The 25,226-nt window shown below is 39.2% G+C and overlaps 1 protein-coding gene across 3 annotated transcripts in view; it reads left to right on the top strand.

Moving 5' to 3' along the window:
- Positions 1-4,421: 4,421 nt before the first annotated feature.
- Positions 4,422-25,226, top strand: part of FYB2 (FYN binding protein 2) — a 34,764-nt gene continuing 13,959 nt past the window's right edge. The window contains exons 1-10 of one of the 3 annotated variants that reach the window (XM_087889749.1): positions 4,425-4,557; positions 7,926-8,039; positions 8,776-9,508; positions 12,465-12,602; positions 13,174-13,207; positions 19,375-19,469; positions 20,222-20,253; positions 22,256-22,373; positions 22,938-23,070; positions 23,187-23,227. In XM_087889749.1, the coding sequence (XP_087745875.1) occupies positions 8,809-9,508; positions 12,465-12,602; positions 13,174-13,207; positions 19,375-19,469; positions 20,222-20,253; positions 22,256-22,373; positions 22,938-23,070; positions 23,187-23,227 (1,291 nt within the window). In that variant the 5' untranslated portion in view covers positions 4,425-4,557; positions 7,926-8,039; positions 8,776-8,808. Of the gene's footprint in view, positions 4,558-7,925; positions 8,040-8,775; positions 9,509-12,464; positions 12,603-13,173; positions 13,208-19,374; positions 19,470-20,221; positions 20,254-22,255; positions 22,374-22,937; positions 23,071-23,186; positions 23,228-25,226 lie in introns of all 3 variants that reach the window. The other 2 variants (XM_060689931.2, XM_034415170.3) reach the window with 2 other exon arrangements.

Raw genomic sequence — 25,226 nt, 5'->3', positions numbered from 1 at the left:
AAGGGATTTTGCCCACCAACATCATGTGACAAATTCCTAATTTTTAGTATGGCATAGTAGTGACTCCTAAAACATCTAACAAACTGACCACAAATGGACTGGCCTGAATAAATATTTCCACACCCCTAATCTCTCCAATATGATGCCATTTCTATAACGGCATAAACAGTGAAATAGATTAGATATTAATAACTGCATTAAGGATATTTAGGAATGTAAGTTACAGTAAATAGATTTGTAGCTTGAATAGACCCAGGACCAGAAATGGAACATTTTCTTTGATTGGGCAAAGCGACAATCTTTCCAAAGAGGCTGGTTGTCATTCAAAAAACAAACAAACAAACACAGATTAGCGCTTAAACAACCTCACAATCCAGAAAAGGGCACAGTTTTCCCAAAGTTGTACAAAGGCTCTTTTGGCTGCCACTGTCACTTGTTCTTTGAGCAGAAGTTGTGTATCTAGGAGAATCCCCAAATTGAACACGGGCCCTGTCTGAGGTAATACTTCTCCATTCAAAGATGATATCCCCCAAGGCTCCATTTACAGTCAATCCATCTTCAGGCACTGTGAAATGGCGATCAGATACATGAAAGTATGCGGTGCATGTAATGTCCCTATAGCAATTCCAGTCCCTCATGTACCGAGAGAGTCCAACTGATGATTTGAAATGATCATGTCAACTCTTCAATAACTACAGATCATCCTCGACTTACAACACTTTGTTTAGTGACAGTCTGAAGTCACAATGGCACTAAAAAAAATGACTTATGTCCGTTTTTTGTTTACAATCATTGTGGCATCCCCATGGTCATGTGATTAAAATTCACATGCTTGGCAACTGACTCATATTTATGACGGTTGCAGTGCCCCAGGGTCATGCGATCATCTTTCTGACAAGCAAAGTCAAAGGGGAAGCCAAATCCACTTAACAACCATGCTACTAATTTAACAACTGCAGTGATTTACTTAATTGTGGCGAGAAAGGTCATAAAATGGAGCAAAACTCACTTAACAACTGTTTCACTTAGCAACATAAATTTTAGGCTCAGTTGTGGTCGTAAGTCGAGGACTACTGCACTAATATCATTATAGAGAACTATATATTCATTGCATCTTGAAATGAAAGATGCATTTGGTCTTCATGAGGGAATTTTTCCAGTCACAATAAGCACATTCTTGGCAGGTAGAACAATTTCCTGACTCACCAGGAACTTTGAAACAATTCTGAATGCCAGCTTTTTATTAAAAGTCTGCACTAAAGCTGCAAACCTGAACACATTTTCAAGCCAACGGTAAATAAAACAACAAGAGATTGTGCTCCATTGTTTTTTGGTATATAGAAATATTAAAAATATGACCAACACTAAACTTATATAGGAGCTGATTTAAACTAAATATTAGGACGTAATTTGGTTCTGTTCTTAGCTATTCTACTTAAGCTATTTAAAATACAATTGGTTTCCTTGGGAAAAATTTAACTACATCAAAACCAATAAGGGTATATTCTATTTAATTCTGACGGGGTAGTAGCCTCTGCCTAGACAAAGTGCAATTAACTTGTCTCAATCTCTGGCTAATTTAGAGTTTGCCTCAAGCCCTCTTCCTTTGATATTTGTTAAAGTATGTTATTGCTTTTTCAGAGGAAACTAAAGGGAAAAAAATGAAGGAGAAGAACACCAGGGCACAGTTGTCTTTATGCATTGCATCAGAGTAGCCGTCTGTGTTGAGACCAAAACAGATGAGAATGTAAAACGTATCAAATAATACATTTGATTATTATTTCCCCCAAAATAATCACCAAAACCAACTTGCACATATCTCCCATCTGGACTGGCAAAAGTGGCTTAAATTGGTTTGCTGCTATGTCCCTTGGGCAGCACAATCTTTGCTTGAAAGGCCCTGGCTGTGGGACTTGCTTTCTAGATGAAGTAGCCATGGTTTAAGGTCAGTGTTTCCTGTGTGGAAACACCATGGAGAGGGAAGGAGGGAGAGGGACAGAAAGAGCTCTTTTGACAGGTAAACCTAATCTGGCTCTACAGAGAGCCCCAGGATTGTCTGTAGAAGGAAGGAAGGAAGGAAGGAAGGAAGGAAGGAAGGGAGGGAGGGAGGGAGGGAGGGAGGGAGGGAGGGAGGAGGCAGGGAGAGTGAGGGACTCTATTTCAGAGCTAGCTCTTTTGACAGGTGAACCTAATCTGGCTCTACAGGCAGCTCCAGGGTTTAGACAGGAAGGAGGGAGAGAAAGAGGAAGGGAGGAAGGAAGGAAGGAAGGAAGGAGGGAGGGAGGGAGGAAGGAAGGAAGGCAGGGAGAGTGAGGGAGCTCTATCTCAGAGCTAGCTCTTTTGACAGGTGAACCTAATCTGGCTCTACAGACCCAGGTGAACCTAATCTGGCTCTACAGCCCCAGGGTTGTCTGTAGAAGGAAGGAAGGAGGGAGGGAGGGAGAGAGGGAGGGAGGGAGGAAAGAAGGAAGGAAGGAGGCAGGGAGAGTGAGGGAGCTCTATCTCAGAGCTAGCTCTTTTGACAGGTGAACCTAATCTGGCTCTACAGGCAGCTCCAGGGTTTAGACAGGAAGGAGGGAGAGAAAGAGGAAGGAAGGGAGGAAAGAAGGAAGGAAGAAGGGAGGGAGAGTGAGGGAGCTCTATCTCAGAGCTAGCTCTTTTGACAGGTGAACCTAATCTGGCTCTACAGGCAGCTCCAGGGTTTAGACAGGAAGGAGGGAGAGAAAGAGGAAGGAAGGGAGGAAAGAAGGAAGGAAGGAGGGAGGGAGAGTGAGGGAGCTCTATCTCAGAGCTAGCTCTTTTGACAGGTGAACCTAATCTGGCTCTACAGGCAGCTCCAGGGTTGTCTGTAGAAGGAAGGAAGGAAGGAGGGAGGGAGAGAGGGAGGGAGGGAGGAAAGAAGGAAGGAAGGAGGCAGGGAGAGTGAGGAAGCTCTATCTCAGAGCTAGCTCTTTTGACAGGTGAACCTAATCTGGCTCTACAGGCAGCTCCAGGGTTTAGACAGGAAGGAGGGAGAGAAAGAGGAAGGAAGGGAGGAAAGAAGGAAGGAAGGAGGGAGGGAGAGTGAGGGAGCTCTATCTCAGAGCTAGCTCTTTTGACAGGTGAACCTAATCTGGCTCTACAGCCCCAGGGTTGTCTGTAGAAGGAAGGAAGGAAGGAGGGAGGGAGAGAGGGAGGGAGGGAGGAAAGAAGGAAGGAAGGAGGCAGGGAGAGTGAGGAAGCTCTATCTCAGAGCTAGCTCTTTTGACAGGTGAACCTAATCTGGCTCTACAGGCAGCTCCAGGGTTTAGACAGGAAGGAGGGAGAGAAAGAGGAAGGGAGGAAGGAAGGAAGGAAGGAAGGAGGGAGGGAGGGAGGAAGGAAGGAAGGCAGGGAGAGTGAGGGAGCTCTATCTCAGAGCTAGCTCTTTTGACAGGTGAACCTAATCTGGCTCTACAGACCCAGGTGAACCTAATCTGGCTCTACAGCCCCAGGGTTGTCTGTAGAAGGAAGGAAGGAGGGAGGGAGGGAGAGAGGGAGGGAGGGAGGAAAGAAGGAAGGAAGGAGGCAGGGAGAGTGAGGGAGCTCTATCTCAGAGCTAGCTCTTTTGACAGGTGAACCTAATCTGGCTCTACAGGCAGCTCCAGGGTTTAGACAGGAAGGAGGGAGAGAAAGAGGAAGGAAGGGAGGAAAGAAGGAAGGAAGAAGGGAGGGAGAGTGAGGGAGCTCTATCTCAGAGCTAGCTCTTTTGACAGGTGAACCTAATCTGGCTCTACAGGCAGCTCCAGGGTTTAGACAGGAAGGAGGGAGAGAAAGAGGAAGGAAGGGAGGAAAGAAGGAAGGAAGGAGGGAGGGAGAGTGAGGGAGCTCTATCTCAGAGCTAGCTCTTTTGACAGGTGAACCTAATCTGGCTCTACAGGCAGCTCCAGGGTTGTCTGTAGAAGGAAGGAAGGAAGGAGGGAGGGAGAGAGGGAGGGAGGGAGGAAAGAAGGAAGGAAGGAGGCAGGGAGAGTGAGGAAGCTCTATCTCAGAGCTAGCTCTTTTGACAGGTGAACCTAATCTGGCTCTACAGGCAGCTCCAGGGTTTAGACAGGAAGGAGGGAGAGAAAGAGGAAGGAAGGGAGGAAAGAAGGAAGGAAGGAGGGAGGGAGAGTGAGGGAGCTCTATCTCAGAGCTAGCTCTTTTGACAGGTGAACCTAATCTGGCTCTACAGCCCCAGGGTTGTCTGTAGAAGGAAGGAAGGAAGGAGGGAGGGAGAGAGGGAGGGAGGGAGGAAAGAAGGAAGGAAGGAGGCAGGGAGAGTGAGGGAGCTCTATCTCAGAGCTAGCTCTTTTGACAGGTGAACCTAATCTGGCTCTACAGGCAGCCCCAGGGTTTAGACGGGGAGGAGCCGATTCCTGAGCTCAGGTGCGATTCTTCTGCATCGACGCTCCTCCTCCTCTGCCGGCTTTCTTTCGGCAGTTCGGGATAGAGGAAGTTAGCCAGGCTCCTTTCCTTAGAGCCACGGCATGGGCTGCTTGGGAGGAGTGGAGCCGGCTTGGGAAGGAGTACGACAAAAAGAGGGAAAATATGGACATGGTAACTCTTCTGGCCAGAGGTTGGGTTTGCGGGGCTGGGGACAAAACAACTCTTCAGCGGCTTGCAGCTGGTTAAGGATCGCTGCCACGCGCAGCAGGAAAGCGGGCTTGGGGTTTTTTTGGGGAGGGGGGGGTAGGATGGAGTAGACCGGGCCCAGACTGCTTTGGAGAGGAGGAGGGTAACTATACTTTGGATTGGTTTCTAGAGCAAGGCATTATTGTCTAGAGCAAAGCACAGCGTCTGGATCGGGGCCATAGCTGTGCTTTGGATTTTCTGGAGCCTTTCCTTGCTTTCGGTGCTGGAGTTTATTTTGCGGGTTCACCTTTCTGAAGTGAACTTTATTCATCCGCACACGTGGCTTGTCTGTAAACATTCCTAGTACAACAGACGGGGGGAAATGCTTCGCCTTCCTTCTAGATGGCTTCTCTTTACAATCTACTTCTACTTGCAATCTTTTTATGTAAGGCTGAAAAAAAAATATGGCTAAACCTGGAATGTAGCAAAGAGTTCTAGCTGACCGTCTCTCTCTACTGCTACCTTTCCTAAAGTTGTTTGAATTTTGTGACCAATTCCATTTTAATTCTGCCTAACAGTCACGGGACAAGATTGTACCATTTTTTTAAAAAATTATTATTTTGAAGCTAAAATTACACAAAGTAAGATCCATTGAAGAATGGAGCTGCTTCTGAGAGACTAGATTGTACTAATAATCTAAGACCCCTGAGATAGTTGGCATCTACACTTGAAATTGTTCCGTTTATTTTTAATTGTGAAACTACCTGAATAATGGCTTCTTTTGTTTTTTTCCTCCCTCCTTTTGCATTTTTTGAGAACCTGTGGGTGGATTAGTGGGGAAAACCTGCATGAGTGGATACTTCCTGGGTACAGTGTGTGTCAGTCTAGTTGTAGTCCCTGATGCATGTGGCAACATGTGCCTCTTAAGGTCAGAGTATTTTACTACTTTGAAATAAATGAGTCTCCGAGCATGTTCCTCTTTAGATTTAGAAAATTAATTCTAGATTCTTAAAGTGCAACTGTAGTGACTCTACCCTTACAAACCTTTGGGAGTATTGCTCTGTTCTTGTCTTTACTCTCACCCAAAATCTCTTAGAAAATTCCTTGGACAAAAAGATCTGATTTTCTGCACTGAAGAGCTTCTACATAGAAGAAAGGAATAACCTAAGGGCAGGATAAGAAATAACAGTTGGAAACTTACCAAAGAAAGACCAACCTAGAACTAAGGAGAAATTTCCTGACAGCAAGAACAAATAATCAGCAAAACAGCTTGCTTCCAGAAGTTGTGGGTGCTCCATTTACTGGAGGTTTTTAAGAAGAGATTGGATAGTTATTTGTCCAGAATGGTATATAGGGTCTCCTGCTTGAGCAAGGAGTTGGGCTAGAAGACCTCTAAGGTCCCTTCCAACTCTGTTACTATTACATGATAATTCCCACTCATCCTGCCGTAATGTTCATAGACTTATTGTAAGCTTAATTAAAAATTGGAGAGAAAAATTGCTTGTATTGTTTCTATTTTAATAATAAAACTTGCTTTTTATTGCTTTTTTACGCAATAAAAAACTTCTAATAATCTTTTTAAAGAACAAACAATTCCAACTCTTCTGTTTGTTGTTAGAACATAAGTGACACATGTATCTTTAGATTGGGGTGTCAAACTCATGTCACGGCAGCGTCTCATGACGTATCAGGACTTTTTTCCCCTTCGCTAAACCGGACGTGGGCGTGGCCAGCGCGTAACAGATCTGGCCCGCGGGCTGGGAGTTTGACAGTCCTGCTCTAGATTTTAGTAATATATTTGTACCAACCCATAGTACTGTTAAATATCATACAGTTATACTGATGCGTAAGGTGGATTATGTCGCAACTATAGTAGCTTGTAAACTACAGTTTATAGCTTTATGATAGTCATAAACATTGGTCATCTATTGGAGTCCGGTATTTTGAAAAATTCTAGATGCATTATATTCTACAGGAATTCCTGCTTTGTTGAGTGAAGTTACATTAACACTTTCTCCTCCATTGTGAATTGCTCTCTTTTTCTCTCGTTGTTAGAAAGGTAGTAAGTGAAGAATTGTTAGGCCTTAGCAAACTTGATTTGGAGTAGGAAAGAAAGGAACTTTCCCCCCAGAATCTTGCCTTAGGATATCCTGCCTCTAAAAATTAAGGTTTAACAAGATGCCATAACAAGTGGTTAAGGTACCAGGCTAGAAAGTGGGAAATCGTGAGTTCAAATCCCATTTTAGCCATGAAAGCCAGTTAGGCTGCTTTGTGCCAGTCCCTCTGTCTCAGCCCAACACAACTCACAGCATTGTAGTTGTGGGGAAAATAGGAGATGGATGTTGTGTTGGATATATTTGCCACTTTGAGTTATTTGTAAAAATAATAAAGGCGGGAAACATTTGTTAAAAAGAAAGGATCAGAGTAGATTGTAAGGGAAAAAAAGAAGGATTTGTAAATTCTCCCAGTTCTGATGGGAGTATAGCGAATGATCTGTTGTGTGTATGTTGTGCCACTGCAGAATCCCTGGTTTTGTCAGAGCTACATTCAAATTCCAGCATGCTGTGCTGTGCTTCATGGATGAGCCGTGGCACCTGTGGTGCTCTTTAGAAACTTTAGAGGCATCTCTTCTGGATCCAGCTCTGTTGTTTCAGCTGTGTTTTAACTCATAATACCATAATTCTTCTCAGGAATACAGTCCTTCTGGGATGCCTTGTTGCAATGTTGTGACCTGGCAAAGGCTTCTGTTTTCGTTGGGCCATCTCTGAGTACCATCTAAGAGCATTCAGAAATAGAGGAGCACCTGGTTTTCAATAAAGAACCATAAACATTGCTGAGCGTTTGGGCTGTTTTTTGTTCTTTAAAAAGCATGCAGATATTGTGCCCATGCTGCAGACACAATGCTGTTTATTTAATCTTCGCTGCCATTGGTTATAGCCATAACTCTGCGTGGTGTTTTAGATGAAGATCAGTGGGTTTCATTTGTCTTTCTTGTATGGCAGTGTTAATTGCAGATAGATTCCAGTTTCAACTAGAGTCTTTGGCATGGCTGGCTGCATCGTGCAGCTGGCTGCTCTAGTACAATCAGAACAACTGAAGTATCCCTTGGATGCTTTACATCACACTGTTTAATGTGGAAACACTGGCGTTGACTACGAGAGGTTATTCAGAGGAGACTATTTGGTATTTAATAAGTTGGATGCAATTATACAAAATTCAATAACATCTCAGGACAAGGCTCAATTGTGTTGCTTTCTCATTAAAGACATCAGCATGTTTCTTTTCAGCATAATGGAACGTCTGTCTAGGGTTGTCTTGTTTCCCCGGATTTTCTAATCTCTGATCTATTTCAGGATAAAACCAGTTAACATACATGTTCCTTGTGCTAAGCGAGTCCATTAAGTTCATCAGGTGGTTCAAACTAGTACCACCCTCTTCCTCATTGTGGTGGCCTCCAAATTTGCAAGGTGTGTAATTCCGAGAATTTGTTGTCTGTCATTCCCAGAATTTGTTGTCCGTTCTTTGAAAAGTTGTTCTAGCATATCTGGAGGGCCTTTTTAAAACAGGAAGAAATAAATGGTTACAGAGAGGCCCTGAGCCGGGATTTCTGGGAGTTGATTTCTGGGGCCAAAAGTTATGATTGCAAAAAGTGCTGTGTTATTTTAAGTGTTTCCCCCCCTTCCATCTCATCTCCACCCCTACCACACAACATTAAATTGTGTCTAGTTTCCAGCCAATTAATGGCAAGAATTAGAGAGAAAAGCAAGAGCAGTTGTCATTAAGATAGATTTGATTTAGAGTTCTCCATGGGCAAATTATCAGGAACTTTCCAGATTAACCCTAATGAGAATGGCTAATGGAAAGTAGGAAATACAGTCCAGGAGTTATGGAGGTTACCAGATTAACTACTTCTGGAGTAATCCAATGAAAAATCTCTTCTTACTAATAGTAGGTAGTTGGACATAATTTCCTCACTACAAGGATTTCGGTCTTCCCTTGTGCTTCTATTCAGCTTTTGTTATTTATATCAGTATTAGCTCCAATATGCTAATGATTAAACTATTACTGTGATACAATGGATATTCAGAGGAGGCCTGGAAAGATTTTAATTTAGTTCCAGCCGGAGTTACATTTTCACCAGGCACTAATTCACTGGTAGCTCTGCAACTGGCAATTACCTTTTCTCTTTTTTGTCTATTTTAGGAAAAGCCCAGAGACTTTGGCAGTCTTCGAGCAATGTTTCAAAATGATTCCAATTTTTCCAATATACTCCTGGAGTCTGCAAAGAAGCCTCCTGCCAAATTCAGTCCACGGCAAAATACTGGTGGCTCATCTGTGTCTCTTCCCACACCAAAACCCTTGCACCGAAGGCAGGTTCCAGATCCTGAACAGCAAGCCAAGCAGTTCAGCTACACGTCACAGAAATTTGAAATCAGTCAAGTCAAGCCTATGGTATTCCCAAAGGTCAAGTTCAAAGATAGGAAAGACTCAAACCTCTCTGGAGCCATTTGCAAGCCACCTTCATCAGGGGAAGAATCACAGAAACCGCATCCAAGATCTTGTCTTTCTCCTCAAGGGTCTGAAGGAGCAAGCAGTTCTTTTCGCAACACACTGCACATTTGGGAAAGTGCTTCAGCACAAGGTGACCAGAAATGTGGTGCAACACCACCACAGTGTACAATCAGGACAACTTCTCTTTCCCACCCACAAGTTGTTAATGTTGCGATTTCGACAGAGGATAAAGCAAAAATAGCTGGACTTAAGCAAGGGATGGTCCTTGATGCGTGTAAGCCTCCATCCCAGGTACACAATGAATTTGTTCCTACAACTTCACCTCTGGTTCCTCCAAGAAGTCATACAAGCTTAAATAAAGTGGTTGCTGGTTTTTCTCCAAGTAGTTTGAACAATCCGAACAGTCTAAGCAAGGCCTCAAATGGTAAATATATTTAATATTTTTTTCCTCATGTTAAGCCAGTTATATTTGCTTCAAATAGGTCTAAGAACAATTATAGCCAAAGCACAGACAAAAAGTGGTTACAAAAAGTGATTCGCAGCTGTTTCCAGCCTTTAGAAGTAACATATATCCATTGGTGATAACTGATTTGTTGAGGTTGTAAACTGGGCTTAGTACAGATCGTTTTCCTTTTATATTATTTAAGAAATCTTAGAAATTGAAAATGTTTGGGTCATGCTTGTCTCACTATTTACAATTGTGGAAGAGTCCAATGCAAATAGGTTCTGTTGAGTTTACTTCTATTATGAAGCTATTAAAATATATAGTCACTCTTAACAAAATTGGGGAATGGACAGTAATATTTTATTGGCTATAAGGCTTGGTGTTAATGTTTGGGTGGTGATGGAGGGTTGTGGTAGATAAAGGTCCATATCACACCAGCCATCAAAGAAAGTACTCCCCTCCTTTATTAGAATGACAATTCTTAAACTAACATAAGCTTAACTTCTCTTTGGGGACATTTGAGAGCCAAAATATCATAAAGCTTTTTCCAACACTTCGTCAAATCAACTTGATACCTAGGCTCTGACAACGGGACAGCTAATGGAACAGCAAACTCCATGCCTTGTTTCACAAACTGTAGCTTAATACTTGTAGGAGACAGATAAAGATTAAGCTTTCTGACTGTGTTATTTCTCTATTATTTGATTAAAGCCTTGAAGTGATGGCACCCAACTAGTTACTAATCAGCGTATGTTCTTCATAAATATTAAGCGATGTGCTTGCTCTTATAGTAACCAAAGACATTCAGAACATGCTGTTGTGGCTGCTGAAATGAATTTTTGCAAACTCAGGAGGAGAAACCTACCATTGGGAATCTCTGACTTTGACAGTCTTCACAAAATCCAGGACCAAAGCCAACACTGAAGAAGATTAATATTTAATTGATTTTATTTTTTTCCTGGAAAAAAGTTGCCTTACAGGAGCTTACTATTAAGTGGCAATTTTGCCAATTTACAGGTGATTCATACGATAAGATTTTGAATGTAGCTTCCAGGATTTTCTCCCAACTGATCTTTCTAGGTGACTTTTCGGTGCTGAGTCACAGGGTGGTTTTTTTTTCATTTTTTATGAGTCTAGCATACAGTATAACTGTCATAAAATAACATAAAACAAGTTCTGCAAGATCATACGCATCCCATCTTATCACTGCTTATTTTCCAGTCTGCGTGCTGGAGAGATACATCATCGCATCCTCTAATGCATTTTCCTCAACAAAAGAATATTGAGAAACTGAGTTGATTTTATAAGGTGGCATACAGGTTCTTAAAATCAGTAACTCCATAGCTGTCATTAAGGTGACCAACTTTTTTACAATGAGGAGGACACAAATAAATTGAAGAAAAAAAATATCGTAAATAAAAGAAACGTGCATGTGTGCCGTGTCGTGTTTTGGTAATAAGTAAACAAAGCCACTTGCGCGCAGCTCTCAAAACAATTCTCCTGTGTGGAGCACATGCGTCTCATAATCATGTCTCGCCGCACTGTACCGAGCCTTGACGAATTGTCATGTCAAATACAAATATGTCACATCACACGCAACGGATTGGATCGGCATCGATCGAATACGGAGATTTACAGATTAGTCTTCAAATATCGAAAAGGAAAACATGTAGGAGGACACTTTTTGAGAGAGGACAGAACTTACAAAAGAAGGACTGTCCTCCCTAAAGGAGGACGATCGGTCACCTTACTGTCATGGCTTTTGGTTGCTGATGGCCTTATTCAACACAAAGTTGTCCAATATCCTTTGGTTGTGTGAAACAGTAATGCCCCGACTTTCTATCCTATAGTTTCATTGAATGACTTTAGGTTTTATATTTATGACAACATCCACATACATTAAGAAATGTATTTGGCATCTTAAACAAATAACTAGGGGGGGGGGTGTAATGATTTTATTAATTAAATTTATATGGTCTCACACAGTTTCACTGGATAGATGGATGGCCATGTAAATTTCATAAATTAAAAGAAACTTCAACTATTTTGTCTGTTGTTTCAGTGCTGCCATGCCTTCCTCTCCCTTTTTTAATGAAAAGCCTAAATTTGGATAAGTTGCTCTAGGCTTTGAATAATTAGGGTTGAACCATTCTCCTTTTTCAATTCCACAATATATAATATGCAAGACTGCATTTTTTTGTAGTCCCCAAGGCCATTACTTTTATTTGTTTACCACATTTATATTCCAAGTTTTCTCAGAGAAGTAACATAGACCAGGAAGCAGCTCATTAATTTTATCCCATAACAATTTAATATAGGTTGAAATGAGAAGGAACGACGGTCCAAAGTCATCTAGGGATCACTCTCTGTCAATGGAGTCCCAAATCTGGGTCTCCCCATTAAGTCCAATATATTTAAAATTACTTGCTTTGCTACAGATTAAACAGCAGTATGATTTGCTGTCAGGTTTTTTTTTTTTTTTGCAGAAAAGTACAAGAATAAAAAAATTGAGTCCAGTCCTTTAAGGCCGATATACTTTAGCTACCCTTCCCTCACCAAAACACAAGTATCCTGTCCCGCTTTGCTTCAATGATATTTTTGCATCGCTGCTCACACATTGCAGGATTCATCCATCAAATAAATAAATTTGGGGGGAAAAAAACGAAGTATGGCTTCTATTATCAAAAAATTGCCCGGAACCAGAGTTTGGAGGACCTTAAATGATACCTTGTTGGATTCTGTGGTACAGATGCTGCCAGTTCTGCAGCCAAAAGGCCAGTGCAGGCATACATTGGCACCGACCTTCCCTACATAACTTTTAAGAATAGAAAAGAAAGATGCCAGAACTAGAAGAAAACAATTCGTTGTTTCATGAATATGCATTGTCTACTCCTCTTTCTTCAAATCTTAAGATTAATTTATTTCTTTGATACAGAAAGATGTCCTGATGATGAAGATGCCAAGCTTCCAAAAATCAAGCTCCTTCCTTCTATCAAAGAACTTGGTCCTCCTCCAAAGAAGCCACCAAGACCTCCCAAGGTAGATCTTGGTGCCTTCCAGCAGAATTTTCCAGGTAGAGTATTTACTTGGTGGCATTGCAAAGAAATGGTTACTAGGTGCCCAGAACTGCAGTTATTTCTAATAGAGTGAGGTACTTATTTCAACGTATCCTGATAGCTATTGAACAATAAGTTCATTTCGGGTTATTTTTCTTTTGTCCCACAATTCAGTAAGTGATGTTCGCTGCTATTCTAAGGCGTTCCCCATCTCTCATATTCTTCAGTCTGACATGTCCTGCATCACTGTGGCTCTCTGCACTAATTGACATCAAGTTTCAATGAGTGACAAATATCACTCACTTTTAACTCCTTTGAATCCATGCTTTTATTTATTTTTATTAAATTTATATGCTATCCATCTTATGATCAAGCAGCTCTGATATATATAATGAAACTTCTCTCTGGATATTTTTCTCATGGTCTTCTCCAATATTAACCTAATAATTAGTCCAAAGTTTGGGATAAGTTTGTGGAAACCCAGAGACCTCTGGAACTCCTCTGAGAATGGCACTACGCTTATGAATTTAACTTCTCTGTTATATTGTATGGTTCCAGTAATTGTTTCCTTTAAATGTTTCTTTTCAGATACTCCAGATGATGCATACTTGACTCCTGAAATGTAAGTAAATATACCTTTACTTTACTGCCTAGGAATTCATTTCAGGTTGCCTTTATTTATCTTGCCTGTGGTATCAGGTTTCTGTAAATAGCAGTGCCAAGCTGCTTTTTGTAAAATAAAATAAGTGTTTTGTGGGTACACATATGCCATCTTAAAAATGAGATTCAGAAACTGTCTTTGTATATATGTGTCCTATCCTCAGTTTTGTATTTATGTATGCAACAGCTAGTAGTTTGGCAGAGAAAAAAGAAGTTAAGGTGAACAGAGAAAATTTGTAAACATCTCATAAAATCCCTTCATTACTGGCTTTCTTGGGTGAACATGATTACAGCAGTGTTCTTTGCATTAAAAATAAAACAAAACAGAATAAATTTATGGGTGCTATATTTCTGCTTTATAAACCATACTGTAATTGAAAAGATTTGCTTCAGGAAATATTCCTAGTGTTTTTACCTTTTATTACCTTTTGCCAAAATCATTAATGCAAAGCATTGTTATGAACTACTATCTCTCATTTCCCTGCTCACTGCGGAGATCTTTACAAGTGGAGCAATCCATCAGTCACAATTAGCTTTTTTGACTTCCATCATAATTTTTAGCAGCAGACTCCAATGCAATGCTGTGGAATATTTGTAGGTTTGACTGGGAAGTAGCAAATCTGTATCGCAATCTAATGTATTTCATAGGCTAGACCAGTGATGGTTAACCTTTTTGGTGCTGAGTGCCCAAAGTGGGTGTGCGTGTACCCGAATTCCCAAAATGCAATACAAGTGCCCCCCTGTGCATCCGCCCAACCCCACACATGCATGCACATCCCTCACACATGTGCCCCGGTCCCCGTGCCCCATTTTGGCTTTCCGGTTGGTGCAGGTGGCTTTCCAGGCCCAAAACAGGGTGCAGTGCCCCGTTTTGGCCCTGGAAAGCCTCCTGCACCAACCTGCACCCTCCTGTGAACGCACCCTGCCCCTCTGCGCATGCGCGGCAGAGACCTGAAAACCAGCTGGCTGGCGGGAGGTGCGTGCACATGCGCAGTGGAGCTGGGCTGGGGCAACGGCTAGTGTGCCCGCAGAGGGGGCTCTGCATGCCACCTGTAGCACACACGGGGCTAGACTCTAGACCAGTGTTTCCCAACTTCATTCCCATTCAATTCTGGGAGTTGAAGTCCAGACATCTTAAAATGGCTACCGTTGGGAAACACGGCTCTAGAGCTTCCTCCCTTCCTGCTTTATACTCAGGAGAAAAGCAAAGCAACATTGGCTACATTGTCTTGGAAGAAAGGCTGAATGGAAGTGTAATACACAAATCATCACTAATCGGGCTTAAACCAGGGATACAAATATTTTTATAGACAACATTGAAAATGGTAATGCAGATATTTGGCAAAGTATTTCCTTGTTATGTGTTTTTTTCCTAAATATTACAACATCACTACTTCTATTTGGACTTAATGCCTTTGTACCAATTGTCTGTGAACACGAAGTTCGTATGTTCTGGGGATCTAAAATAATGTGCTTTTCTTTTCTCTCTCTCTCTCCAAGAGAAATTGCTCCCTCTTTTTCTTCATTGTCTTTGGCTTGAAATTTCTGAAGTTCTATAAACCGAAGATTGCAAATACTTGCATCTGCTTGATCCAAAAATGCTTAAGCCATAGGTGTCAGTGAATTTGAACAGCAGATGTGGATTTTAATTACAGTTGTTTGCATGTCTGGAAAGAACGTGGGTTAAGATATCTATGTTGTCTGGTAGGTTCTATTTAGACAGCTTTTAGGCTAGGGTTTCTGGATCTTTCTTGCTAAAAACGTACAGTATGTCCCTTGGGTGTTTGGTACTGTGATAAGCAGACAAATGTGTCAGGACCAATTAAGACTGCTCTTATCAGTGTAGCAAGATGTGTATTCTAAGATGATGAGTAAACTTTAGAAAGATGATTTAACTGCAGGAAGCTATTGTTTGTGTAAGGCTGAGCAGCAACTGTTCCAATGTTGGTTGGATGGATGAGCAAGAGTCACTTCCAAGTCATGTTTTAGCAGTTAATCACTTTTTCTAGATGTACAAATGACATCTTTTGGGTTTGGGTTTGTTTGATTAGGTAGCACCAGTGGTGGGATTCAATTTTTTTAACAACAGGTTCTGTGGGCGTGGCTTAGTTGGGGGTGTGGCTTGGCAATCATGTGACTGGGTGGGCATGGCTAGCTGGTCACATGACTGTGTAGGCGTGGCTAACTCATCATGTGACTGGGTGGGCGTGGCTATGTGCATAGGGACTACTCAGGGCTGAAAAAAGTGATTTCTGACAGGTCCTCGCACTTTTGACCGGTCTTCGCACTTATGACTGGTCATCATTTATGCCCATTGTAGCATTCTTAACAACCATGTCACTCATTTCACAACTGCTTCTCTTCACCATGGTGACAAGATAGGGCAAAAACGTAAAATGTGAGGACAGTCGTAAGTTCGAGGACTGGTCAAAAGTGTGAGGACCAGTCAGAAATAACTTTTTCAGCCCTCTGAGTAGTCCATATGCATAAAAGGATACAGCAATAGAGAGGGATGAAGGAAGGGAAGGGAAATTAGAGTAGGAGGGAGAGGAAGAGAGGAAGGAAGAGAGGAGGAGAAGGAGAAAGGAAGAGGAAGTAGGGAGGAGAAGAAGAGGGGGGAAAGAGAAAGTAAGAAGGAAAGAAAAGAGAGAGGTGGTAGGTTTGAGGAGAAAGATTGCTGTACAATAAAAAAGATGAAAGGGAAGAAAGCCAACCCCAAACAAATATAAAGATATTAAGATAAAAAATGAATTGTTAAACTTTAAAGAATAAAAGAGAACAAATATGAATAAATAGCAATAATTAGAAACACACATACAAACATACAATGTATTTTCTTTGAACTGAGTATTTGGCCGGTTCACAAATTTAAACAGTGTTTAGTCATTTCAATTAAATTTACAATTTCTATATTTCCTTTTTGCCATATTTATTCCTCATCTATTTTTGTAAAAAACCAATATTACCCTTCATCCTCATCTCTAATCTTAATCAAATTCAATTTTTCCCTTCTATTCTATATTATACCCCTTCCCATTGTCATCTATTTTTATATCCATCCTCACATTGGTTAATTATGTAATATTAGTTGTTTAATATAAATTCAACATTTTAATATAAATCAATTAGTTATATAACTACCTTTTTTGTATATTAATCAATATGAACATGAATATTCCAATTATTTCCGTGCAATCCAATTTCTTAAAAATCAATTAATTATATTTACCAATAATAATAAACCAAATAATTTCCCCCATATATTCCTCCAAACCACAACTTAACCATTTCTGCTTTCAGAAATATACAATTAATAGTATCTCAATTATTACAATTCCCTAGTTAAATAGAGCTTTTTTTCTTTTGTGTTTTAAAATCTTTTCCTAAATTTTGCATCGTTTGCACCTACCTTTTTTGGTGAGGAAAAAGAAAAGAATTGTGCCTGCCTAATTTTCCAACGTTGCAGCAACAGCAAAGCAGTTTCAGTTTCGTGTTTCAGCAGAGCTAAGGGAAAAAAATCTGCTCCAGGACTCTTTGCAAGGAAGCAGCAGAGCCCTGAGCAAAACAGCTGAGACAAATCAGCTGAGAGCCGGGAGGCCGATAGAATCAAGGGGCTAATTAGCCTATGCTGAAGCTCCGTGGGCCAATAAAATTACAAAAAAAACACCGAACCGTTTGTTAAATTGCTGGCTCGCTCGCCCCATTTATTGGGAATAAATAATAGTGCGGAGGGGTGGGGCAAGGGGCCTGACGAGCCAGCAATTTAACAAAGGGTTCGGCCAAACCCCCTAGAACCCCCAGAATCCCACCACTGGGTAGCACTCTCAATTTATACTTCAGCTTTATAATTACCTTGTTTCCCTGAAAATAAGACCTAACTGGAAAATAAGTCCTAGCATGATTTTTCAGGATGTTCGTAATATAAGGCCTATCCCCCAAAATAAACCCTAGTTAAGATTGTCAGACAGATAGTGCATTTAGTACTGTATTTCCCCCAAAATAAGACCTAAACAGAAAATAAGCCCTAATGCATCTTTTGGAGCAAAAAATAATATAAGAACTGGTTTTATTTTGGGGAAAACACAGTATAATAAAAAATACATTTTGAAGCAAACTGTTGGATGGTTGATTACCATTTCTTGTGGTATTTGATTGTACATCTAGTGTCCTGGAAAGGACACTAGATGTATACTGGAAAGTGTCCAGTCCACTTTGATATATCTTGGGTACATTATAATGTTTAATAAGAGTAAGAATCATTTGGTCATGCTCATCTAGCAATAAATTACGGGAAATCCTTAATTTATGACCATAATTAAGCCCGAAATTTCTATTCCTAAACAAAATAGTTGTTACCTTTTGTTCCATTTTCCGATCTTTCTTGCCACAGTTGTTAAGTGAATCACTGCAGTTAAGCAGTTAAGTTAGTTACATGGTTGTTAAGTGTGTCTGGTTTCCCCATTGACTGCTTGTCAGGAGATCACAAAAGGTGATCACATGACTCTGAGACACCGCAACCATCATAAATACGAACTAGTTGCAAAGCAGCCCAATTTTGATCACATGCTTGTGGGGATGCTGCAGTGATCATAAGTTTGAAAACAGTCATAAGTCACTTTTTTCAGTGTTGTTGTAACTTTGAATGGACACCTAATTAATGGTTGTAAATTGCTAGCTATATATTCTTGTAGATGGATAAAATGTCATTCAGGTTTTTATAGTATAGTATAGCCTTTATTGTCATTGTACATCATATATACAATGAAATGGGTTTAGCCTCTCTGGTGCAATCCATGCTCCACTATAACACCAGAAGCTCAAAGTCGCAGCATCTACGCATGCCGCCATCTTGGATTTAACTCCCTATGCTGACTATTAGATTTGGGGGGGGAATTTCTTTTTGGGTTTTTTTGTCTGTATGTGCCTTTGAGTCACTAATCTTTCTTGGCCAGATTTCAAATTGGTTTGCCATTGCCTCCATGCTAGGACTGAGAGACAAGTGACTGGGCCAAAGACAACCCAACTGGGTTCATGCCTAAGACAGGGCTAGAATTTAAGGTCTCCTGGTTTCTGGTCTAGTGCCTTAATCCCTATACCAAATTGCCTCTGTAGTTGCTGGGTATTAAATAGACATGATATTGAGTATTAAGTGATTTATAGAACATAGAACATTTATGTATTTGTTCAAGTTGTTTAAAACACTTCGTTAAATTCTATATGATCTGTTCCTGATTGGTTAGCATGTGTTGACCACATACAATTATTGTTTAGGATCTGGATAGCTCATTCAACTAGATGGATTTGGCATTCTCAGTTGTGAATTCCATGATTCTCTTGAACTGATCCCCAAAGAATCTATTGAATTATTAATTAATTGCGTCCAGGTGCTTCATATTTTGCATAAAGTTTTTGCAACTCATTGTAAAAAGATGTTTATCATTTCAATTTGTATAATCAGATGAGTTTCATTCAAATCAATGATTTGATTTGTATTTCCAAAGCTAATGGTCCAATCAAGTTAATTTAAGTATCTGAATAAAACTGTTGAATTGAGTTATTCCTATTATTTTGGTTATAGGAAGAAAGTTGTGTTTCCGTATACAGAAGACCATTGATGCTTGGTTTCTCTTTGGAAGGATTTGGTTTGACAGTTTGATTCCAAATTATTTGATTTGGAAAGTTGATTTTACATTTGATCAAATTTCCTTTTAATTGGATTTCTGAACTGATTGTCTTCATGGCCCTAATAAGCACTATACTTTCATTCTTGCAAAAAATACTTGAAAATGTGGAATATTATTTTCCGTGTTCTTTTTTAGGATTCTCAGTGTTGCAGAATTTACAGAGAGTTGATCAAACAGCAGTAGAGGTCCTGTTGTGTTGCTACCTTACTTTTATAAGTTTCCATGCAACATTGAAAAGCAGTACATCATATAAAACACTCCCAAGATTTCTTGGCTAGTAGAACCATCTGTAAACTTCCTATTGAGGAAGAGAAACAGGACTGATTCCAGTCAATATACTGTACATCTCTGGGATGAAGGACTCAAAAATATCCAAACGCTTTTATTGTTTTCTAAGTTCTTTTTCAGAAAAGGATAATGGTATGGCCTCTTCCTTTATTTTCAGTACTGAACTGGAAGATTTGAACACCTATGAAGAAACCATATATTACCAGGAACAGCAAGAGAACTGCCCTAATCCTGCTCAACGGCCTATACACTGTGAGTTTTAACTGTTGTTTCATTGATGCAGATTATATGGGTGTACATTGCTCATTAGATGTGCAGCTACTCCCAAGGTTTATTAGCTTGCAACATGAGGGAATTTGGTGATTAACACTGTGGCAGAAGTAATACTTTGAGAATTTAAGTAGCAGAGGTGAGAAATTAGTCGACGGTTAACATTTTAAATCTAACAGAAGAGAATATACATAGCTCAGGATTGAACTATCGAATCCTGGCTGCTGTTTGGACTTTGTTGTTTGCTAATAGATGTTTCATTACCCGATTTGGTAATATCAGTGCATTTAGATACTAACTGAAATCATCAGTGCACTGTAATTTTGGCTTTTATATTCTGTGTTAGGTTTCAGTACATTTATCAAGCTTTTCTCTATTTTTTCTTTTCTTTTTGTACTATTTAACTTCAAACTCTTTTTTAAAAACTCTTTTAACTATGTGCCTCTGAAAAGAGGTGATCTTTCATTGACTTTTCTCACACATGTTTTTCATTTTTAAGATTTGGATGGGGATAGAATTAAGATGACTTCTAATTGTATCAGTAGTTCATGAAATCTTGCAGTTTTAGTTTTTTAAAAAATATTAGCTTGGGTTCATTTTATTTAGTTGGTTGGAAAAGGTAGGTTATATAGCAATCTATCTGTAACTTCTTATTATGGTTAGCAGTTTTATCAAAGTAGTTGAAATAAACTATAAAGTGGAATGTACTAATTTCTACTAAACCTTGATTCTAGCTTTCAAGTCTTTGAAAAAGGAAGATACTAAGGTATGTGTTCTCAATCTCTAGTTTGATGAAATAATTAGAGGTAGAGAAGAAAAAGAGAACAACGGATCAGCACTTGGCTTGCTGTAGAAATATCCATCTTTATGGAGCTCATCTCTCTAGTTTAGGGGTGCGCAATTAATGGCCCCTTTATGACCTGTAGATTTCAAATCTCGGAATTCCTGAGCCAGCTGATTAAAGAATTCTGGGAATTGAAGTCCACAGGTCATAAAGGGGCCATTAATTGTCCACCACTACTCTAACTAACTAACTAAAGGAAACTTATTGTCTCTTGTGTGTTTATAGCTAGGACCTAGATAGTAGATGATTAATATTAAAATAGAAATGTATTAAATTTCAGCATTCTGGAATTGGTGGGTTTTTGTTTTGTTTTTTTAACCTCAGGACAAATTACTTTTTGTTATGCTAAAATTTTATATCACATTTAGAATAATACACACAAGGCAATATTTTACAAATTATAGCTAATTACTGACTTTTTTTCAACATAGCAATTTCATTATTTAAATTGGATGAACCTAGTCCTAACGTCAAGCAATTGTGATGATAATGTAATGTTATTGGCTTCATTCATCCATTGTGTTGCAGGTTACAAGTATATAACCAAAAGTATATAATATAAACACAATCTAAATATGTTAAATTTAATTTGTTGATAGAACTGAAAGTATGTTGAACAAACAAGTCAATTCTCAACCAATTTTCCTAGTAAACTAATTAATTTTCTTCAAATGTTCCATATGAGAATAATATAAACTGAAGCGTCTGGCAAGCATAAAAGCTTTAAAATGAGTTATTTTTCATGCAGGTTATTTCTCCCATAACTTTTGTGTCAGCCTACTTTTCCTTGTGCTTCAAAGATTGCTTTGGAAGATTAGCAAATGTTTGAAATGACAACCCATTTGGTGTCATGGATTAAATTCAGGAAGGAAAATTTGCTTGTGTATGTTTATCTGCATGCTTTGGAAACTTTGATTAGTGTCTTTTGGATTCTAGCCACATTTCACTAAAAGGACATGGAACATAGATGCAGACCAAGATATTCCTTAAAACAATGTCCAGGTCAACAAAACTATTATTTTGTGACCAATCTGTGAAAACCAAAGCACTCTTTGTTTTGCTACAAATAGGTTGAAGAAATATTAAGCCAGGAATATTTATGTACTACTTATTGCCCTATGTGTTGGGTTTTTTTTTTAAAAAAGTTTTTAATACAAGGATTAAATTATGCAGCTGTAAAAATGGACATGGTATTTGAAGAAGGAACAGTTTGATATTCTGAATCGCAAACAGCTTCTAGTCGAGAATCTTACGGATTTCATTGGTCTTGTGTTATTAGTCTCAGTCTCTTGAAATTGCTAGTCCAATTATCTACAGTGTTGGGTATCCTCAAAGTATGATCTTCAGAATATCTAATATTTGTTGCTACCAATTATTTTTCTGAATTAGTAAATGGGCAATTCTTAATGTTGAGTTTCCGATTGGATTGTATGTGCACAAACTGTCTTATAAAAGGCGATATGTCTTTCTTGAAAACCCTGCAGTGCTGCGGCCCATTCTACTCACAGATGTTACAGGAGATCTTTTAATTGGGAAAATTGAATAATTGCTAATATTGAATATGTAAAATGGCTGAATTTTACACTTGAATTTTCTACTCACCTAATGTAATATTGTCTTCTCTTGGTTTTGGCTTGGGAAAGAAGTAGGACATGCATTTCCCCTTTACTTAAAAGTTCAGTGAAATTTACTGGTAAGAATTCGGCTTGGGGAATGTTTTCTTATGATGAAACATGTAGAAAGTGCAAGATGGAGACAAATTAAACAGATTTGGGCCTGGATGATGCTTGATCAGAAATAATTCAGTACTTTATTTAATCTGCTTTGATTTATATGGTAGAAGAGATGCTCTGTGCCACATCGTGAATTTAGCAAGGAATGTTGTGAAAGGGCTCTAACCAAGCAATGTAATGTGTGCTAACAGATTTGCAGTCCCAGAAGTATATTCATGAAACCCCGAATCAGAGGGAATGAGAAGAACATGCCCCAAGAGGAAACAAATCAGTGTTTCTCTGGAGAAGGATTGGCAAAGGATGGAGATTGTGAGTAAATGCAGGTTGATGTTGCTGCTGCTTTACTCTGAATTAAGTGACACATACTCCTTTATACCTCTCCATACGTAACATCTCTTGATAAGATGTCCTTTGTATCTCTTGACTTCTTGCCAAGGATTGAAGAATTGATGTTTGTATATCTAGGTTGAGAGACGAGGGACAATTGCAAGAGCTGGTGTACAGTAATGGTGATTTATGGAATATGCTTAAGAAAAGCTTGGTACTGTATTATTTTATAGCAGTGTTTCTCAGCCTAAATAACTTGAAGATGTGTGAACTTCAATTCTCAGAATTCCCAAGCCAGCCTGGGTTCTGTGACTGTAAGTGCAATTTTAAAGTCCATGGACAATATAGAAGGACAATCACGGCAAAAAATGTTGACTGCTTTTTCCTTAATGGTATATTTTGAAGAAACATGCATCAAAAAGCCGGTGCAGTTTTCATAGCTGTCTCTTCTTGGATCTTCAGAATGCATGTTGCAGTTTCAGCATTTAGGCAGGTTAAATATTTCATATATGTTCAGGAGAGCTTGAAACAAGAATTCTGCTCCAGTTTCAGATGATTATGTATGCCTGGAATCTTTAAGAACAGATGAAGGGAAATGGAACCCAGATCTAAGAACTGCTACGTTGGAGCAAACTGCAGAGGAATTGTATGATGATGTGGAAGGAATAGAGAGAGACCTGTAAGTGTTTCATAGACATTTAGAAAGTACATGTAGATTTAAGTATTTTGAAAAATTGTGACTCTTAACATTTCAAATGTATTTTTACACTACTTTGTTTAAATGTTACGTTGCAGACAATCCTCTGATGCCCACAGATCATTTGCTTTACATTCCAGTAAGTATAGAAATAACACTTCTTATAGAACAAAGTGGGGTTGAATATTTAACCACTGAAAGAATTTATGCAAAGGTAGTTTTAACTCTTGAAAAACCATCCAGATTCCTAGTGAATTCTCTGCACTACCCAACCATTGGAAAGAGTATGAAAATTGGAGTGTCTGTAGACCGGAAAAAAATATGGCTTTATTTTTTTTTTCATGGCTGAGATCCCTTTTAGGAAAAAAATATCAAAAGCTTCTGAGTAGTGTGTCGGGGACACTCTCAAAGGTAAATGGGGTCAGGACAGTAGTTTAATTTAGATATGTTAGAATTCAGCTAATATGGTCAGATCCCATGTATTTAATAATGCCACACTTTTGTCACATGAAAAATGATAATTCATGGCAAAGTTTGTAAAGAAAAAATGTAAATATAAAAATTAAAGTTTTAATTTTTACTTTACATTTTATAATGTCAGTATAATTGTAATGTAAGTCAAATAACATTCAATAAATCATTATTTAGATATATTGGTTATATAATTCATATTGACGATTTCCCTTTGACATGTTCAAGCTGTAGATTTGCCAATGGGAATCTGATAAATTTTCTAAAAGTAGAAGGACCACAGTACTTCTATGCTAGCTTATATTTAATATACATGTTCTTATTTTGCAATTGTTATCCAGTGGTCTTCTGGGAAGTCACTGATAGTGTTCCATGGAGTGGGATCCCATGTTTGTCTGCTCTTTTTCATAGCCCAGAAAACTATTCTAGGAATAAAGATCCCCCTTTTTCTGTATATATAGAATTTATCTGAAGTTGTTAGACCTCAAAGCCTAAATAATATACTCTGTCATTTCTCAGTCTGAACTTTCCACTTTGCTCCTTAAACTAGCTTTGCTCTTGTCAGCAATGGAGAGATAATTAGTTGCTTCCTCCATTTTTTCCTTAGTATATTATTCATTTCTTTCTCCCTTGTATCAAAGGAAAGATATATGGGTATCTTCCAACTCATCCTCATTTTGTTAGGTTAGGCTGATTGATAGCACCTGGCCCAAGATGTCTTGGTAAACCATTTGACTAAGCAGGTCATGCTTTTTACTGACAGTCTTATTTGAAGACACTTCATTTAAAATCCCTGGAGGCTGATACTGTACTGTCAAATTAAAAAAAAAATCACCCTTAGTGACACATTGACTTTCAAATGATAGTACTCATTCCACATGGTGTAGTTAAGTTATGGTCACTGAATTTTTAATGTTGATTTATGTGAATTTTCCTCATTAGGAGCAGTCATGGTTTTGAACTCGTCTCTCAGTTAATTTATAGACTCTTATTTATTGGTTTGTTTGTTTTATAGTATTGGTAACCGACCCCAATCCAAAAACTCTAGGTAGCATATGACAAAATGGATGTGTTTGTATAAATCATATTTGTTTTGTTTTTTAAAATCCAAACTAATACCTTGCTCAATCATGAAATTTACTTGATTGTCGTAGTTGACTCACCATGTCAGAATATTTGAGAACTAGTTGAATACCGAGAATATTTGAGTGCTGTAAAGCAGAGGTGGTATTCAGCAGGTTCTGACCAGTTCTGGAGAACTGGTAGTGGAAATTTTGAATAGTTCGGAGAACCGGTAAATACCACCTCTGTCTGGCCTCGCCCCCATCTATTCTCTGCCTCCCAAGTCCCAGCTGATCGGGAGGAAATGGGGATTTTGCAGTAACTTTCCCCTGGAGTGGGGAGGGAATGGAGACTTTACAGTATCCTTCCCCTGCCACGCCCACCAAGCCATGCCATGCCTATCAAGCCACGCCCACAGAACAGGTAGTAAAAAAAATTGAATCCCATCACTGCTGTAAAGGTAAAACTGTGATCGCATTTGGGCTAAACTGAACTTCTTGGAAGAAAGGCAGAATATGAATACAACAGAAAATAAAGCTCAGAAGTTAATTTGTATAAAAATATGAAATAATCTGTTGGTTAGATAGATTAATAATTCTTTGGGG

The sequence above is a fragment of the Pantherophis guttatus genome, chromosome 3 (assembly GCF_059756535.1).
Source record: "Pantherophis guttatus breed Tessera chromosome 3, ASM5975653v1, whole genome shotgun sequence".
Classification (NCBI taxonomy): Eukaryota; Metazoa; Chordata; class Lepidosauria; order Squamata; family Colubridae; genus Pantherophis; species Pantherophis guttatus.
Note: the sequence above shows the minus strand (reverse complement) of the source record. Positions and strands in the feature narration are given on the sequence as shown.